General features: G+C 48.8%; 8 protein-coding genes across 8 annotated transcripts; 7 read left to right on the top strand and 1 right to left on the bottom strand.

The window, feature by feature from the left end:
* Positions 1-122: 122 nt before the first annotated feature.
* Positions 123-2112, top strand: EDB91DRAFT_1099778 (Alpha/Beta hydrolase protein). Its single transcript, XM_041317149.1, has 7 exons — positions 123-385; positions 442-492; positions 544-1306; positions 1364-1469; positions 1524-1607; positions 1660-1773; positions 1827-2112. The coding sequence occupies exons 1-7, from the start codon at positions 288-290 to the stop codon at positions 1922-1924; spliced, it is 1314 nt and encodes a 437-aa protein (XP_041183108.1). The 5' UTR covers positions 123-287; the 3' UTR covers positions 1925-2112.
* A 2024-nt stretch (positions 2113-4136) lies between these two features.
* EDB91DRAFT_1077478 (MT-A70-domain-containing protein) lies at positions 4137-6041 on the bottom strand (the record flags this gene model as incomplete). The annotated part of the gene is made up of 6 exons (XM_041314935.1): positions 4137-4260; positions 4318-4586; positions 4637-4813; positions 4871-4975; positions 5028-5480; positions 5535-6041. The coding sequence occupies 6 exons, from the start codon at positions 6039-6041 to the stop codon at positions 4137-4139; spliced, it is 1635 nt and encodes a 544-aa protein (XP_041183107.1).
* A 690-nt stretch (positions 6042-6731) lies between these two features.
* On the top strand, positions 6732-8244 carry EDB91DRAFT_1099765 (Alpha/Beta hydrolase protein). Its single transcript, XM_041317148.1, has 3 exons — positions 6732-7123; positions 7171-7568; positions 7631-8244. Exons 1-3 carry the CDS (start codon positions 6997-6999, stop codon positions 7850-7852), a joined length of 747 nt encoding a protein of 248 aa, XP_041183106.1. The 5' UTR covers positions 6732-6996; the 3' UTR covers positions 7853-8244.
* EDB91DRAFT_416500 (Alpha/Beta hydrolase protein) lies at positions 8222-9369 on the top strand. Its single transcript, XM_041327199.1, has 4 exons — positions 8222-8244; positions 8291-8500; positions 8551-8948; positions 9015-9369. Exons 2-4 carry the CDS (start codon positions 8374-8376, stop codon positions 9243-9245), a joined length of 756 nt encoding a protein of 251 aa, XP_041183105.1. The 5' UTR covers positions 8222-8244; positions 8291-8373; the 3' UTR covers positions 9246-9369.
* Positions 9370-9592: 223 nt separating this feature from the next.
* EDB91DRAFT_416468 (Alpha/Beta hydrolase protein) lies at positions 9593-10822 on the top strand. Its single transcript, XM_041327198.1, has 3 exons — positions 9593-9895; positions 9946-10340; positions 10402-10822. The coding sequence occupies exons 1-3, from the start codon at positions 9775-9777 to the stop codon at positions 10627-10629; spliced, it is 744 nt and encodes a 247-aa protein (XP_041183104.1). The 5' UTR covers positions 9593-9774; the 3' UTR covers positions 10630-10822.
* A 60-nt stretch (positions 10823-10882) lies between these two features.
* Positions 10883-11376, top strand: EDB91DRAFT_1099756 (uncharacterized protein). The gene has a single exon (XM_041317147.1). The coding sequence runs from the start codon at positions 10944-10946 to the stop codon at positions 11265-11267; it is 324 nt and encodes a 107-aa protein (XP_041183103.1). The 5' UTR covers positions 10883-10943; the 3' UTR covers positions 11268-11376.
* Positions 11377-11878: 502 nt separating this feature from the next.
* Positions 11879-14544, top strand: EDB91DRAFT_1077475 (uncharacterized protein; the record flags this gene model as incomplete). The annotated part of the gene is made up of 13 exons (XM_041314934.1): positions 11879-11927; positions 11975-12369; positions 12432-12658; positions 12694-12773; positions 12960-12963; positions 13028-13095; positions 13137-13196; positions 13313-13420; positions 13471-13592; positions 13663-13869; positions 13933-14159; positions 14262-14274; positions 14341-14544. 13 exons carry the CDS (start codon positions 11879-11881, stop codon positions 14542-14544), a joined length of 1764 nt encoding a protein of 587 aa, XP_041183102.1.
* Positions 14545-15040: 496 nt separating this feature from the next.
* Positions 15041-16151, top strand: EDB91DRAFT_1099748 (uncharacterized protein). The gene is made up of 4 exons (XM_041317146.1): positions 15041-15167; positions 15222-15505; positions 15553-15944; positions 16007-16151. Exons 2-3 carry the CDS (start codon positions 15334-15336, stop codon positions 15804-15806), a joined length of 426 nt encoding a protein of 141 aa, XP_041183101.1. The 5' UTR covers positions 15041-15167; positions 15222-15333; the 3' UTR covers positions 15807-15944; positions 16007-16151.
* The last annotated feature ends 14 nt before the right edge of the window (positions 16152-16165 follow it).

Here is a 16165-nt window from a genome sequence, read left to right as displayed (position 1 = left end):
AGACGGATGGAATTGGGTTCAAAACATTGATGACAAGATAGAAACGGAGATTAAAATATGGTTCAGCCGAGGACGGCATTGGGTCCATGACATGAATGTGATTTGTCATTGGTCTCCGTGTGGACGGGACGCGTTGTGGTAGCGGCAGCCAGTGACAGCCATCATAGTAGTAAGTATATAAGTAATAGCTGACCTCACGCCCCTCCCCCATAATAACTCTTTCCTTCTCCTTTCTTACATATTCCACCATTTCTGCGATCAACCTTCTCCGTAGGCCAGCAGGTGCCATGTCAGCGTCAATCCCAGCCAGTAGTTCATCTACCTTCCTCCCACTTCCCCCGGCTAGGGATATACCTGTCACATTCGCAGCGAGCTTAAAGAGCTGGTAAGTGAAATAAAGGCCAACATATGTTGCTGTCCAGCGCTCATGATTCGAGGCAGGTGGGCTGCTGGGGACAAGCAGGGTACTGCATCTGAGGAGCGCCTACTGAGGTATGCAACAGATCTCCATGCATTGAAAGTATATATATGACGTCTTTGTAGGCGACTTCCCTTCTTTGTGCCAGAGAAGATGGATTCCTCTCCGGACGACAGTCCTGTTATTGCCCACAAGGAGCGTGTGCAGCTCGCAGCACCGAAACATTTCCTAAACACCCTATCAATCAAATCCACGAGCCCATCGCCGACTGCACCACCCCCAGCCGTCGTCCTTCATGGATACGGTGCAGGTCTAGGTTTCTTCTTCCGTAATTTCCCCGCACTCGCGCAATGGGCAGGGCACCGCGGTACTGACGTCTTCGCTGTGGACTGGCTGGGCATGGGCCGCTCCGCCCGCGTACCCTTCACCATCAAAGCAAAGCGCGATGACATCTCAGGGCGTGTGAACGAAGCCGAGTCCTTCTTTATTGATTCGCTGGAGGAGTGGCGAGCCAAGATGGGCCTCGAGAAGATGACGCTGATCGGACACTCCCTTGGCGCTTATTTCAGTGTTGCATATGCACTGCGACACCCCGCCCGCGTGCACAAGCTCATTCTCCTCTCTCCTGCTGGTGTTCCTCGAGATCCGAACAACCTTACCATGCCCTCGCGCGAACTAACCGATGAAGGCGACTCAGCAAGCATAATAAGTAGTTCTGCGATCGCTTCATCCGCTGCGGAGGTTAAGCGCATACGGGAAGAGCAGAAGGCCATGAAGGAGAAGGAGAGCCGGTCAAGAAAGCTCCTCACATACCTATGGGAGGAGGGTTGGAGTCCCTTCCAAGTTGTACGCTCGACCCTCTTCTGGGGTCCCATGCTCGTAGGAAAGGTTTGGAATATGGTATTGTCAATTAGACTAGGATACTGACGTTTCTATTCTATGCAGTACTCAAGTCGCCGTTTCTCCGGTTTGACTGAAGATGAAACTCGAGATATGCACGACTACATCTTGAATATCACACTTTCTAAGGGTTCAGGAGAATATTGCATATGTAGGTTCTGCTCTTTCATATTCAATCTCTCGTCTAAATTGGGTTTCCACGTAGCTCATATCCTTGCGCCCTACGCTCACGCTCGTATGCCGCTTGTTGACCGAGTAGCCCCACTCAAGATACCAATAACCTTCATTTGTACGTATCATTTTAGCTCCGTCCCTTAAGCCATCCCTTAGTATTCTCTTAGATGGCGAGCATGATTGGATGGACCCGCAAGGTGGACTGCAGTCTCTTGAAAACCTCCGCAACGCCGGTAATTATAAGAGCAAGATGTACAATATCCCCTATGCGGGTCACCACGGTGGGTTTTCCGCCTTGTGTGTATCTTCCAGCCATCTGATCCGATTTCCTCAGTATACCTAGATAATCCTACGGCTGTGAACGAGCTCCTCGTTGCGGAACTTGACGAAGCCGGGGAGCAGCTGCATCTCTTCGCCTCCTCGCGGTCATGATAACCTAATTACGCGGGATGGTCTGGTTCAACGTTAACGTTCGCTCAGAAACGGACCATGTTCTAGTACGTAGATCCTCACGCAGACGCCTTTTTGTATTTTTGTGCACTAGAGATCATGTTTGACCACCACAATTTAATTACGACGGTCGGAGGCGCGGGGTTAATATGAATATTATATTTGGCCATCTTACGCATGCCTAAGAAGAGAACAACGAATGGTGGCACCAGTTGAGTGTAAGGTCTGCCATCGATAGTGTTGTGGGCAGAACTCTGTCATTCTGCCGCGTGGCAACCGAACTAATAACCGACTATACAGCAACTTCAAAAAGGGGGACGCTACTTCTGCCAAATCCAACAGATATATTGGTGGAATTGCGACCACCGCATCGATGGACATAATAAGAACCTCTTCGAACGCCTCACGAATGGCTTAAAATGCAGCAATTGTCCACAAGAGACTCGTGACGAGGCGCTGCAACACTTTATGAAGAAACCCGTGGGTGGAAAGGTGGCTTTGATGGCTGCAGTTATTTCTGGCGATGTGGTTGTTGAGTCCAGCGCAACTGCCCCTGTTCGCAAGCGAAAGAAGACGACTCTGCATTCGTTCCCCCGCTTGCAGCAGTCTCCGGTGACGCCAGCTTGTAGTAACATCTCGGAGGTCCAGAATCAATGTCACTTGATGTCATTAGTGATGCTGAGTTTGCTCGACTGGAAGATATTCGCAATGGGGAAAAATGATGGTCATAGATGGTCAGACTTGGAATATTGACTCGATGTTACTACTATCCAGTGGTCTTACATTCATGTAAGTAGTGATACCTCCGCCCTGATTCTGCCACATCTGCCCTGCCAGTTATGTATTCCGGTAGAACTAAACTTCAAAACAGTTCTGCCTACAACACTAGATCATATATTGTTTCACACCAAATAGCTAATAGACCTTGAATAGGTTTTTCCTACATCGCCATGATAAACAATATTCAGCACATAAAAGCAAGGCGTCTTCCTACTGTCCCCTTCAGAGTTACTTGATCCCACATCACATCCTCATAAACAATGCGTCTCTTCTTTGTCCTCGCCATTATTGCTGTGTTGACAACATCCACATCTGCTGACAATTCCGAGTCCGTTGGCCTATGTCCTGCCTTTTGCTCTCGTTCTAAAGACTGCAAGCACTGCATTCTGGGACGTCATAAATGCGTGAGTATGAGTGGTTTGCGTCATGGATTTAACCACGTGACTCACCGGCGTGGTAGAAACGCACTTTATGTGAATGATGAGTGAGTGGCATGTCGCGACAGTGAACTACAGTGAGTCGTGTTTCTGCTTTCACATCGGTGCAGTATGGTTGATGGCACGATTAGTAGTTTGATGCTGGGTTGATCAACGTGTTTGCTTCTGAACAAATTTTATTGCCGCTCGAGCAATGAGGATCTTGGAACAGAGGAATTCTCAAATACTTAAAATACTTAAAATCAATTTGTTATGTTCAATATGATTGAAGTACTTACTTACCACGCAGTTTTGTAGTCTCGCTGTAAGCTCGAACGCTGCGTTTGTTTGACTTTGTTGCTCAATAGCGTTCAACTGGTTCGCAAGCCTTCTTGCAAGTTTTGGCCATAGCTTGCGCTATCCTAGGCCTATGTCGTCGTCGTCGAGCCCAAAAAAAAACGCGAAAGCTGTCGTTTTCCTAGATTTGTGCTCCTTCTATTCTCGTCGTTTTGCGCACATGTCTGCTTCGTATTCGGCAGCTCAGCTTGAGTCTACTTCGTCTCTTGTGCCGCCCCTTGCGCTTGTCATTTCCGATCAATAACTTGACCGCAAAGGAGACTCGGTCGTATCTTCTGGTCTCCTCCGCAAGTTTTTTGAGTATCACGGTGTGTCAAGGGTGTGGTTTACCGTGCAGGAGTTATTGACGTCTTCAATGCGTGTGTCAGTCTCGAGTCTGACACAATTCTCTTTGATGCACGTGCACACGCCGTTCGTTTTTATACGTCGGACTCGCGCAATTATGTTCGCGATTTATTGCGTGTGTACTAGTGCACCGCCCTCTGTACTGATCAAATGATCGTTTTCAAGCGTCTATCGATATCTAGTGGTCTTACATCTATGTATAGATACTTCTAGTACCATTGAATCTCTTCCCCCGATTCTGCCCACAACACTAGGCCCCCGGCCCATCGAGCAGAAATGAAAATGCATAGGACTATTTAGTGATGTATAGCCTGACTAGACACGGTCATGAAACGTTCTGGGTATCTAGCTTTGATTCGTGCCGCTAGATCCTCCTCATATACCTGGTCCTGGCCTAGCTGATTTCCAAGCGTCAGCCACCTACGAAGAATTCTGGTCAGCACACTACAACCCATGTCATCAATCGCTGCCACTCACCCAGGCCGAGTATTATGCTTTCTTCCGAAAATCTCAATCTTCCGCCCACCAGGACACATCCTTTCGATCAGCCCGTACACCTCATCTGGTTTGCGACTCGTCTCGCGCACCTCGCTCACGATGACGTCAGTGTCGAGTCCGCGGTTTGCCCATGAGGGGAAAACGAGGTTTCCTGCAGCATCTGTGCGCGTTTTGACACCAACAAGCATGTGTTCTTTCGTGTGATTGAGCCAGTGACCTGTTCGGCCGGTGCGAATCACGCGCTGGAGCTATTGAGTGTAAGTAAATAGGAGGGGTGAGAGGTTAATGAGGAATGTACCTGGTTAGTCTTGACCCAGACTACTTCATCGACGCGGGTGTACCCCCATACTCGGAGGCACTCCCGACCGACTTCCATTGCACGCCCAGTGACCCAAAGGAAGAGCATTCCTTCGTCCTGGAGTGTCGGTATCGGCATGGCACGCATTTCATCGTCTGTCATCGTTCCATACGGGAGCTATTTAAAATTCACTCAGACCTCACGTACGGCGAAATGGTCTTATAAGACGCGCACGCTCATGTGTATATCCCATGGCGGATCTGCCATAATGACGTGAAATTTTCCTAGCACCGAGTAGTCAAAGCGGCGCAAGTCACAGTTGATCCACTGAGGAGGAAGCTGTGCGAACAACCTCAGCGTCAAGCAATTGAAACGCAGTCATGGTACTTACTACTTGCATGTCTCTTCCATCAGGGCCCATTCCTATCTCAATCCTGAAAGGTTTCTTTGCCCTCTGAGTTCTCCATGAATCAGCCGGAGCGATTGTCCCGTCTTTCTCATCCCAATCAATCTCGAAATGTAGATACCGACACGGCGCTTTCTCCTTTCCCCGTCCTCCTGCGCCGAGACCAGACGGTAATGATACGCGCGCTCCAGTGCCAGGTGGGAAAGGAGTAATCGAAGGTGACTGTGAGTATGTCGGCTCAGAGTAGCACGTGTTGAGGTAGGAGCAATGTCCAAGGCTGGGGTCTGTGTGCGGTCGAATGAGAGGACGGAAGTGCAAGAGGTTGCAGAATGTAGGGTTTGGCGGATTAGAAGGATCAACTTCGAAGCGGGATTTTGCGCATTCTACTTTGGTGATGTAGGTGCATATCGGCTCGAACCCACCATTGACAGATCGAAACTAGTGCTGAACGCTCAAAATAACGCATCACTTGGACATCAGTAGTACACGCACACGTTCTGCAAGTAACCGTCCCTTCGCCGTGCTCTTCTGGAGGATTGCGTAGACCTCCTTCAAGTCCTTACTTAGACTTCCTAAGGGGGTATTCGTGGACATGGGACATTCATTTTCTCCGTTGGATGATGACATCTCATCAGGTGTGCTACCAGCAGCAGAGTCTGCATCCTCGTCAATGGGTGCTCGCTTGCGCTTCCGTGGGTTGATGGCCTCGAGCACACGGGAATTCCCCAGATGGACATCCATAATGGTCAACTCGCTGCCTTCGCGCGACAGGATAATGGAGCCATGCTCCCAGTTCGATGAGAAGGCCTCGAGTACCCTTTCTACACGCGGTAAATCAGTTAGACGCGGAATATTGAGGCCTGAGGCAGATGTGGATGCCCTAAAGGATATGAGAGCCAAAAGGAAATCCATTGAAGTTAATGGGGTCGACATTCTGCCCGAAGTAAGAAATGTCTGCAAGCCCGTAGATACGAGCAGCAAGAATTCATCGTCGCTCATGTTGTTCTCGACGGCGATGACGGTGGTGAGCGATGTAAGTAGTAAGCACGTGCACTTATGAGTAGGGACCAGTGACATTCCAAAGATGGGCATGGGAAGAAAACCCGTCTACCAAAGCAAATGCAAAACTTTGTTGAAGCCACTTTGAAATTACCTAAGTTGTATAGCGACAGAGGGTAACTCAAACAGACAACGCCCTCGCCTTTTACTAGGGCGTTCCGTGGGCTGCCCTCGCTTCAATGTCGCATAGCCAATTTTTCAGCTCTCAGCTTGCTCTGAGCACACAACCGCAAGGTTGAGTTTCTCTTTTAACTTTTTTTTTGACAACATCGAGCCTTCTCTGGATTTGTCTCGTCTGTAACAACTTCAGACATCATGCAATGATAAACTCTCTGGCACATCATGATAGCAACTTTCAATACTATTACTAGTAAGTTCGGCCGTTTGCTTAATCCGAAGGAACAACTATCTTCCTTCGCCTGGTCTGGGGAGACTAGGCCGTTTGCACGATACGAGTGAGAAATTTGAATTTTGCATCCACCGCGGTTTCTAACCTGACGTCCTAAACCCATTTCGACGGCGCAATCGTGTGTCTTCGTTTGATCAGAGGAGCCATATCACATGAAGAGCACTGCGGATTCTACTCTCCGGACCATGGAGTTGAGACATTTGTCATTAAGATTGTAGAGGGTGAGAGTGTCAACGTTTCTAGACAATATTAAGTCATCCCCGCGATCCCCGGCCAGCACTAGTCTGCTTTCCGTCACAGTATCTCGACAGAAGGGTAGGCGTATTTGCCAATCTAGTTTTTGTCAGGATACGCTTCAGCCCCCTTAGCCCCTTAACGTTCACTTTTCCTACGTTCTCCCTCCACCATATCGTTTGTCAATTGTAGTAGGCCCTCCCTCAGCCTTTTAAGTGCAGATTCAGTACCGAACATCCTCGTCATCCGAGTATGCATGAGTCTATTTCAGCGTCCCAGTGGGGTACCCCTACAGCTTCCAGGCGGGCTCTGCTCATTCATGGTGCGACTATGTCCTCGCATTCATGGGAGGGCCTTGCTCAGCTATTAGTAGCAGAAGGTTAGTAATGCTACGGTAACGATGGTCTGTTTTAACAGCTTATTCAGGGTTCTTTGTCGTGGCGCCCAATCTCCTTGGGCACGCATGGAGACGGGGCACTGACTATCGTATGTCCACCCTTGCAGAGGACCTGAGACCGTATTTCGTCATGGACACGTCCTACGACGTGATTATAGGGCATTCTCTTGGAGGCACAACGGCCTTGGCGCTCTTGCCATTCTTGCCACGAACCAAAGAAACCACTGTCATACTCGTGGATCCCCCCCTCGAGCTTACAGAGGAGCAAATCAACATGTATCACAATTTGTCTCTGGAGGGGGTTTTGAATGTCAGAACCGCCGACGAACACATGGCCGACAATCATGCTTGGTCACGACGTGATTGCTTGTCAAGAGCGCTTGGAGCCTCCATGTGTGATCGCACTGTTATCGAGGGGATATTTAGGGTAATATTTCAAATGTTAACATGAGGAGCATTGCTGACCAGTTGTGTGGTTATTATTAACAGGATAACAATCCATGGTCTTTCAGCGGGCTGTTGAACGGAATCCCCCCTAACGTGAAAATCACCGTGCTGGCATCGCTCGATGGTATTTGTTATATGGAGCAGATCCCTCGTGATGTGGAGAGATTGAATGCTAGAGTTATTAACAACACCGGTCACTGGATTCAATATGAGCGTCCGGATGCTATCATGGATGAAGTTCCGCTAGCAAGAGCAAAATTATGAGCTAGGCGAGGAAGAGATGGATTTTTATAGTGTAGTTCTTGTCTGTACTGCATTCAATCATGTACTTGTTATTGATCTTCCCTCTGGGTTGTGGTAGTTTCACAGCAATTCCAGAAGTATGCCGCCATTCCCTCATTTAGTTGCGCCCGCTAGACAAGTTATTGTCACCCGACAACACGAACTCGACACTCACTGATGGGCCATGTTTGCTTCATACGCACACTCACCAAATGGGCACTCTGATATGCCACTCGCTTATTTAGACAGATACATCATCCCCGCTCGCTTCGCTCTCGTTTCTCCACAATGCATGTCAAATCCTCGGCTGCCTGAGCCCCACATTCAAATGCGGACCGTTCCGTAATAGCGGTGATTCGTGGCATGAGCGATAGGTATATGTGCTATTTTTGATCTAGTCTCCAGTGCCTTATGACACAGTCAGACATGATCAAGCTTAAGTTTCCTACGCTCTTCCACACCACTGTCCCGATTGTCAGTTCTAGCAGGCCTTCCCTCAACCTATGCACACGTCCATGTCAGCGTCCCAGTGGGGTTCCCCCACCGCTTCCAAGCGAGCCCTTCTCATTCATGGAATGACTATGTCCTCGCATTCATGGGAGGGCCTCGCTCAGATATTGGCAGCAGAAGGTCAGGTTTCGTTAAAGTATGGCGATGATCATTTTTAACAGATTGATCAGGGTACTTCGTCGTAGCACCGAATCTCCTTGGGCACGCATGGAGACGGAGCACTGACTATCGTATATCCACCCTTGCAGAGGACCTGCGACCGTATTTCGTCACGGACACGTCCTACGACGTAATTATAGGTCATTCTCTTGCGGGCCCAGTGACCTTGTCACTCTTGCCGTTCCTGCCCAAAACGAAAGAGACCACCGTCATACTCCTCGATCCTGTCCTCGAAATTGCAGAGGAGAGAATCGAAATGCATACCAATAGGTTTCTGAAGGAGATTGCGAATGTCAGAACCGCGGACGAGCACATGGCTGAGAATCATGCTTGGTCACGACGTGACTGCGTGTTGAGAGCGCTGGGAGTTTCCATGTGTGATCGCACTGTTGTCGAGGGAATATATGGGGTAACATTTCAGGTGTTAAAATTAGAAGTATTGCTGACAATGTGTGCGGGTTGTTGTTATTAACAGCATAACAGGCCATGGTCTTTCAGCGGGTTGCTCAAAAACATCCCCCCTAACGTGAAGATCACCGTGCTGGCATCAGACCCAACGCTTAATGCTAGGTGTTATTTGGAGCATATCCCTCGTGACGTGGAGAGATTGAATGCTAGAGTTCTTACCGGCATCGGTCACTGGATTCAATACGAGCATCCGGATGCTATTATGGATGTAGTTCCGCTACCAAGAGCAAAGTTGTGAGTTGAGCGAAGAGATGGGTTTTTGCGGTGGTGTCTGTGTATAACTGTCACATCCTCGTTATTGATCTTTCTCTCAGACTGTGTTACAAGTTGAGTTAACTAGTTTCACAGCAATTGTACGAAAAAAAAATTCCCTCACCCAGTAGCGCCCGCTAGACAAGTTTTCTTCGCCCTAAACACGAACCGAGACTCACTGATACGCTGGTCGTTGCATACGCAAACTCACCAACTGGACGATATGCCCTGGTATGCCATTCTCGTATTTAATAGAACCTCATCTCCGTTCGGTTTCCTCTCGATGCTCCGTCAATGCTAATTGTGGCTGCCTGAGCTGCGCATTCAGATGCGGACCGCGCTCCGTTCTGCATAAGTGGCGTCTTTAAGAGATACCCCTTGTGCCCTTTACTAGATCACTTTTCCTACGCTCTTCCTCCACCATTCCTCCCCTTTTCAGTGCAGACTGAGTGCCAACCTCTTCAATCTTATCTACCGCGAGGTTTTGAACACATCCCGGCCGTCTGAGTGTGTAAATGTCCATTTCAGCATCTCAGTGGGGCTCTCCTACCGCTTCCAAGCGGGCTCTGCTCATTCATGGTTTGGGTATGTCCTCGAATTCCTGGGAGGGCGTCGCCCAGCTGTTGGCAGCAGAAGGTCAGGTTTTGTTATATCATGGTAATAATCATTTTTAACATGTTGACCAGGGTACTTCGTCGTAGCGCCGAACCTTATTGGACATGCATGGAGAGGGGGCACTGACTATCGCGTGTCTGGCTTTGCAGAAGACCTCCGACAATATTTTGACATGGACACGTCCTACGACGTGATCATAGGTCATTCTCTTGGAGGCCCAGTGGCCTTGTCGCTCTTGCCATTCTTACCCAAAACGAAAGAAACCACTGTCATACTCCTCGATCCCTCCCTCGAGCTTACAGAGGAGATGGTCAAAGTAAACAAAAATAGGTTTCTGAAGGAGATGATGAATGTCAAAACTGCCGAAGAGCATATGGCTGAGAATCCTGCTTGGTCGCGACGTGACTGTGTGTTAAGAGTGCTGGGAGTCACTATGTGCGATCCCACTACTGTCGACGTTTTTCGGGTAATGTTTCCGAGTCGAAATGAGAAGGATTGCTGACAGATTCTGTGTTTGGGTCGAACAGCTAAACTCACCATGGTCTTTCGGTGGGCTGTTCAACAACATCCCGTCTAACGTCAATATCACCGTGCTGGCAGCAGATCCGGAGCTTCGTGCTACCTGTCTTTTGGAGCATGTCCCTCATGACGTGGAGAGACTGAATATTAGAGTTCTTACCGGCGTTGCTCACTGGATTCAATACGAGCGTCCAGATGCTATCATGGATGCAATTCCGCTACCAAGAGTAACGTGATTATGAGCTGAGCGAACAAAGAAAAGATGGTTCTTAAGTTTATGTACTTGTTGTTGATCTTCCTACCAAGATTATCTTGTTGGTCTCCCTTAGGCAGACTATAGATCAATGAAGGGAGTCGTTCCTTCTCTACTAAGGAACTGAGCCCTATACCGCAGTGCGGAGTTTTGCGCTCGCCGCTGTCCGGCATATCACGTGTGTCGGCAATCACGCGTTGATTGGAACTTTGACAGACTTTGACGACGCGTCTTGCAATTGTAAGCATACCTGAAATTTGAAATCTTATAGCATGCCTAGTCACTCTTTCAATATGTATGGAACTTTCATTCGGGACGACTTCCCTTTGTTTCCGACTCCTCATCTCTCGTGCACTCTGCCAGCCCTTAACACCACGCCAACCTTTCGTTCAAGTTCCCGTTCACCTCCGCCAGCGCCACGCAAGAAACGGTCGCATGTTGACGACGAAAAATTCCTCCCCAAGATACTCCGTTCGTGCAATCGTCCCTGCACATAGCCCAGGAAGCAGGTATCAGTCTGCCAACAAGACTCAGAAGAAACACCATGTTTCCCCACGGACCTGGGCGGAGAAACTCAATATTATCTTCGACGCGCTTAAATTTGTTTATCGGACTCTCTGATCTACTTTTGAGTTCACTAGTTTCCCAGCAATTCCTGGAGTACGACGCTATTCCCTCACCTAGTCGACGCTATTCCCTCAGAGTACGACGCTATTCCCTCACCTAGTCGCCCCCGGTTTCTTCCCCCCTCGAGACTTACCGATCGTTTGTTACAATGATACGCAAATTGAACGATACTTATGTCCTGATATGACACTCGCCGTAAAATTCGTCATCCAGGTCAGCTTGCTCTCGCTGCCTGTCCATCATGTCAAATCGCGGCTCCCTGAGTCGCACATCCAGACGCGTGTGGACTGCATTCCGTTCCGTACATATAATTGGCGTCTTCGAGAGAGTGATATGTAAGCACATGTGATTTTTCTAGTCGCTTTATGACCATGTCACCTTTTGCCTTCACACGATCACTTCTAAGTCTTCCTACACTCTGAAGTTCCTCCACCATGCCCTCGCTCAGCCTTTTAAGTGCAGACTGAGTGCAGAACCTCTTCGTTCCTACAACCTTGTCCTATTGCTAGCTCTTCCGCCATCTGAGTGTGTACATGTCGTTTTCAGCGTCCCAGTGGGGTTCCCCTACCGCTTCCAAGCGGGCTCTGCTCATTCATGGTTTAACTATGTCCTCGCACTCATGGGAGGGCCTTGCTCAGCTATTAGTTGCAGAAGGTTAGTTTTTGTAATACTACGGTGATGATTTTTAACCCGCTATTCAGGGTTCTTTGTCGTGGCGCCCAATCTCCTTGGGCATGCGTCGAGACGGGGCACTGACTATCGCGTGTCCGCTTTTGCAGAAGACCTCCGACCATATTTCGTCATGGACACGTCCTACGACGTAATTATCGCTCATTCTTTTGGAGGCCCAGTGGCCTTGTCGCTCTTGCCATTCTTGCCCAAAACGAAAGAAACCACTATCATACTCGTTGATCCCGTCCTCGAGGTTGCGGAGGAGAAACTCAAAGTAAACAGAAACTGGTTTCTAACGGAGATGGCGAATGTCAGAACTACCGAAGAGCATATGACGGAGAATCCTGCTTGGTCGCGGCGTGACTCCGTATTGAGGGCGCTAGGAGTCTCTATGTGCGATCCCACTGTTGTCGAAGTTTTCCGGGTAAATAGTTCAGGTGTCAAATGGGAGGCATTGCTGACAGATTCTGCCTTCGTGTTGAACAGCAAAACTCACCATGGTCTTTCAGTGGGCTGTTCAAAAACATTCCCCCTAACATCAATATTACCGTGCTGGTGTCGGATCCGAAGTTCAGCGATAGATGTTATTTGGAACACGTCCCTCGTGACGTAGAGAGACTGAATGCCAGAGTTCTTACCGGCATTGGTCACTGGATTCAATACGAGCGTCCGGACGCTATCATGGATGTAATTCCGCTTTCAAGAGCAAAATTGTGAGCCGAGCGAAGAGATGGTTTTTGTTGTGTAGTTTGTCTGCAACCGTCACATCCAATCATATGCTACTATTGCTATTGATCTTCAACCCGCAGACTATGTTGCTTGAGTTAAGTAGTTTCACAGCAATTCCAGAAGTATGACGCGATTCCGAGCTCACCTCGTCGCGCCAGCTAGATAAGTTTTCTTCGTCCGCAGACGCGAACTCAAAACTTCCCGATGGGCCGTGTTTGCTACATACGTTAAACAATTTTGAATTGGTCTGGACGATATGCCCTGACATGCCACTCTCTTATTTAGGCAGGTACGCCATGCCCGGTTGGTTTGTTCTCACCGCTCTGTCAAGTCGCGCGATTACCGGCTGTCAGAGCCCCACATTCAGATGCGGACGGTTCCGTATCAACGGTGATTCGTGGCGTCCTCCAGAGAGTGATAGGTACGTGTACTGATTTCTTCAGTACCTTATGACCCTTTCAGATACGCCTCACGTCCTCACACTTCCTACGCTCTTCCATACCATCCCGTTTGTTGTTTCTAGTAGGTCCTACTCAGCCTTTGAAGTGCAGACTGGGTATCTTTGTTCCTACAACCTTCTCTGGCCTTCTCCAATTAAACATATCCAAGTCGTCTGAGTATGCACACGTCCAATTCAGCGTCCCAGTGGGGTTCCCCCACAGCTTCTAGGCGGGCTCTTCTCATTCATGGCATGACCATGTCCTCAAGTTCCTGGGAGGGCATCGCTCAGCTATTGGCAGCAGAAGGTCAGATTGTGTTATATCATGGTGATAATGATTTTTAACAGGTTGATCAGGGTACTTCGTCGTAGCGCCGAACCTCCTTGGGCATGCATTCAGGAGACGGAGCACTGACTATCGCGTGTCTGCTTTTGCAGAAGACCTCCGGCCATATCTCGCCATGGACATGTCCTACGACGTAATTATTGCTCATTCTTTTGGAGGCCCAGTGATTTTGGCGCTCTTGCCATTCTTGCCCAAAACGAAAGGAAACCACCATCGTACTCGTTGATCCCGCCCTCGAGCTGACGGAGGAGACAGTCAAAGTAAACACAAACTGGTTTCTAGAGGAGATGGCGAATGTCAGAACTGCCGAAGAACACATGGCTGAGAATCCTTCTTGGTCACGCCGTGACTCCGTGTTAAGAGTACTAGGAATCGCTATGTGCGATTCCACTGTTGTCGAGGTTTTTCAGGTAATATTTTTAGGTGTCAAAATAGCAAGCATTGCTGACAGATTCTGTCTTTGTGTCGAACAGCAAAATTCGCCATGGTCTTTCAGCGGGCTGTTCAAAAACATCCCCCCCAACGTAAAGATCATGGTGTTGGTATCAGATCCGCAGCTCACCAATATATGTCATTTGGAACACATCCCTCACGATATGGAGAGATTAAATGCTAGAGTTCTTACCGGCACTGGTCACTGGATTCAATACGAGCGTCCGGATGCTATCATGGATGCAATTCTGCTACCAAGTGCAACATTGTGAGCCGAGTGAAGAAGATATGGTTCTGCGGTATAGATTTGTCTACAACTGCCACATTCAACCGTACGCTTGCTGCCAGTAGTTATTGATATCCCCCCCAGACTGCTTAAGAAAGTAAGTAGGTCCACGAAGACAATGCAATCATATTCAGTCCATAGTATGTCGTCACACTATATCTAGGAGATGTCTATACGGTTTATTCAACTGCTCCCTACAACAGACACTGCTGAACGACCTGCAACATGTCCGTCACCAACACTTCCAGTAGGCTACACGAGCACGCGTGCAACTATTCAGCCCAAGGGTGCTGCCGAGACTACAGAGACGGCACGATATACTTATCAATATCGACGGCTTCAAACGACGCAGCTTGATCGACGCTAAGGTGACTGTGCAAGTATAGTAATATGCGTAGTGGTAGGCTCGGTACTATCCACAACCGCATGTTACAGCTGGTCGCCGCTTGTTAAGTATAAAAGCAAATGATCGATCCCCCAAGGACAAGGTTAACAGTGACTGGTACCGGACTAACTTCAGAAGCAAGTATTTCACCGTTCTCTCACCCTGGCGGGGACATTGCACACCTAGCTGTGACTATATCCTTTATGTTGTCGACGATCATCCTCTTGACCCAACAGACGACCTCTAGCCGACATTTCGCAGCTCGTGTCTCCGTTTCGTGGCAAGCTGCGAGAGTGCTCCATAAGTAATTAGGTGCGAACAGATGTAGATGTAAAATGTACTTTTGCAGCGCTAACACGCAGAAGCCCGCGCTGCCTCTCGTGCACACTCCCCTACAGCCATGTGAACCGGCCTGCGCTATCTCGTTTTAGAGAGATCGAGTACTCCTTCGCTTACATAATTTCATCTACCAGAGTTAACGATGATATACCCCAGCAGTTTTCGTACTTATTTAAGCAGACGTGTCATGAGCGCTGAGCCCCGGATCCCGGTCGGTTTGTTCCCAGGTGGCTGAGCGCCGCAGGCCGAATCTTTTTTGTCAAATGGTGATTCGTGGCATCTCTTAGCAGAGGAATAAGCATAATGACATTTGTTTTCAGTGTCTTATGGCTATTCCGTTCAGGATATATCGCATGTCCTTGATATGCTGACTCTTCCCTATGTGCCGCTTCCTGCTCTAGCTCCTCCCTTGGTCATTTAAGTCAAGATTGAATGACGAACCTCTTCGTCCATGTGGCTCCACTCGCAAGATTCGGACCATATCCAAGCCATCTCAGTATGTGCGCGTCCGTCCATTTCAGCGTCCCAATGGGGTTCTCCCACTGCTTCCAGGTGAGTTCTGCTCATTCAAGGGAGGGTATCGCTCAGCTATTAGCAACAGAAGGTTAGGTTTTTTATGCTACAGCGATGATATTTTAACAGGCTATTCAGGGTTCTTTGTCGTGGCGCCGAATCTCCTTGGGCATGCATGGAGACGGGGCACCGACTATCGCGTGTCCGCCCTTGCAGAGGATCTCCAGCGGTATATGGACACGTCCTATGACGTGATTATTGATCACTCCCTTGGAGGTCCAGTGGCCTTGTCGCTCTTGTCATTCTTGCCCCAAACGAAAGAAACCACCGTCATGATCCTCGATCCCGTCCTCAAACTTACAGAGAAGAAAATCAAAATGCATAAAACTTGATTTCTGAAGGAGGTTGCGAATGTCAGACCCGCCGAGAAGCATATAGCTGGGAATCCGGCTTGGTCACGACGTGATTGCGTGTTAAGAGTGCAGGAAATCTCCATGTGCGATTACACTGTTGTCTAGGAGATATTTCAGGTAATATTTCAGGTGTCGAAATGAGAAGCATTGCTGATAATTTTTGCCGTTGTTGTAAACAGCAAAACAAGCCATGGTCTTTCAGTGGGCTGTTCAAGAACATCCCCCTTAACGTGAAGATCACCGTACTGGCATCAGACCCGGTGTTCGGTGCTGCTCGTCTTTTGGAGCACGCCCCTTGTGACGTGGAGAGATTGAATGCTAGAGATTAGTCACTGCGT

This window comes from Suillus paluster (assembly GCF_016628075.1).
Source record: "Suillus paluster strain FC165 chromosome Unknown EDB91scaffold_3, whole genome shotgun sequence".
NCBI lineage: Eukaryota > Fungi > Basidiomycota > Agaricomycetes > Boletales > Suillaceae > Suillus > Suillus paluster.
Note: the sequence above shows the minus strand (reverse complement) of the source record. Positions and strands in the feature narration are given on the sequence as shown.

Bases quoted from the DNA above. Each gene is read 5' to 3' on its own strand.
- EDB91DRAFT_1099765 (XM_041317148.1), top strand. From the start codon at position 6,997: ATGCATGAGTCTATTTCAGCGTCCCAGTGGGGTACCCCTACAGCTTCC. The intron at 7,124-7,170 runs GTTAGTAATGCT...CAGCTTATTCAG, and splicing joins TCAGCTATTAGTAGCAGAAG to GGTTCTTTGTCGTGGCGCCC. The intron at 7,569-7,630 runs GTAATATTTCAA...TATTATTAACAG, and splicing joins TTATCGAGGGGATATTTAGG to GATAACAATCCATGGTCTTT.
- EDB91DRAFT_1099778 (XM_041317149.1), top strand. From the start codon at position 288: ATGTCAGCGTCAATCCCAGCCAGTAGTTCATCTACCTTCCTCCCACTT. The intron at 493-543 runs GTATGCAACAGA...ACGTCTTTGTAG, and splicing joins TCTGAGGAGCGCCTACTGAG to GCGACTTCCCTTCTTTGTGC. The intron at 1,774-1,826 runs GTGGGTTTTCCG...CGATTTCCTCAG, and splicing joins CCCCTATGCGGGTCACCACG to TATACCTAGATAATCCTACG.
- EDB91DRAFT_1099748 (XM_041317146.1), top strand. From the start codon at position 15,334: ATGACGAACCTCTTCGTCCATGTGGCTCCACTCGCAAGATTCGGACCA. The intron at 15,506-15,552 runs GTTAGGTTTTTT...CAGGCTATTCAG, and splicing joins TCAGCTATTAGCAACAGAAG to GGTTCTTTGTCGTGGCGCCG.
- EDB91DRAFT_416500 (XM_041327199.1), top strand. From the start codon at position 8,374: ATGCACACGTCCATGTCAGCGTCCCAGTGGGGTTCCCCCACCGCTTCC. The intron at 8,501-8,550 runs GTCAGGTTTCGT...CAGATTGATCAG, and splicing joins TCAGATATTGGCAGCAGAAG to GGTACTTCGTCGTAGCACCG. The intron at 8,949-9,014 runs GTAACATTTCAG...TGTTATTAACAG, and splicing joins TTGTCGAGGGAATATATGGG to CATAACAGGCCATGGTCTTT.
- EDB91DRAFT_1099756 (XM_041317147.1), top strand. From the start codon at position 10,944: ATGGAACTTTCATTCGGGACGACTTCCCTTTGTTTCCGACTCCTCATC.
- EDB91DRAFT_416468 (XM_041327198.1), top strand. From the start codon at position 9,775: ATGTCCATTTCAGCATCTCAGTGGGGCTCTCCTACCGCTTCCAAGCGG. The intron at 9,896-9,945 runs GTCAGGTTTTGT...CATGTTGACCAG, and splicing joins CCAGCTGTTGGCAGCAGAAG to GGTACTTCGTCGTAGCGCCG. The intron at 10,341-10,401 runs GTAATGTTTCCG...TGGGTCGAACAG, and splicing joins CTACTGTCGACGTTTTTCGG to CTAAACTCACCATGGTCTTT.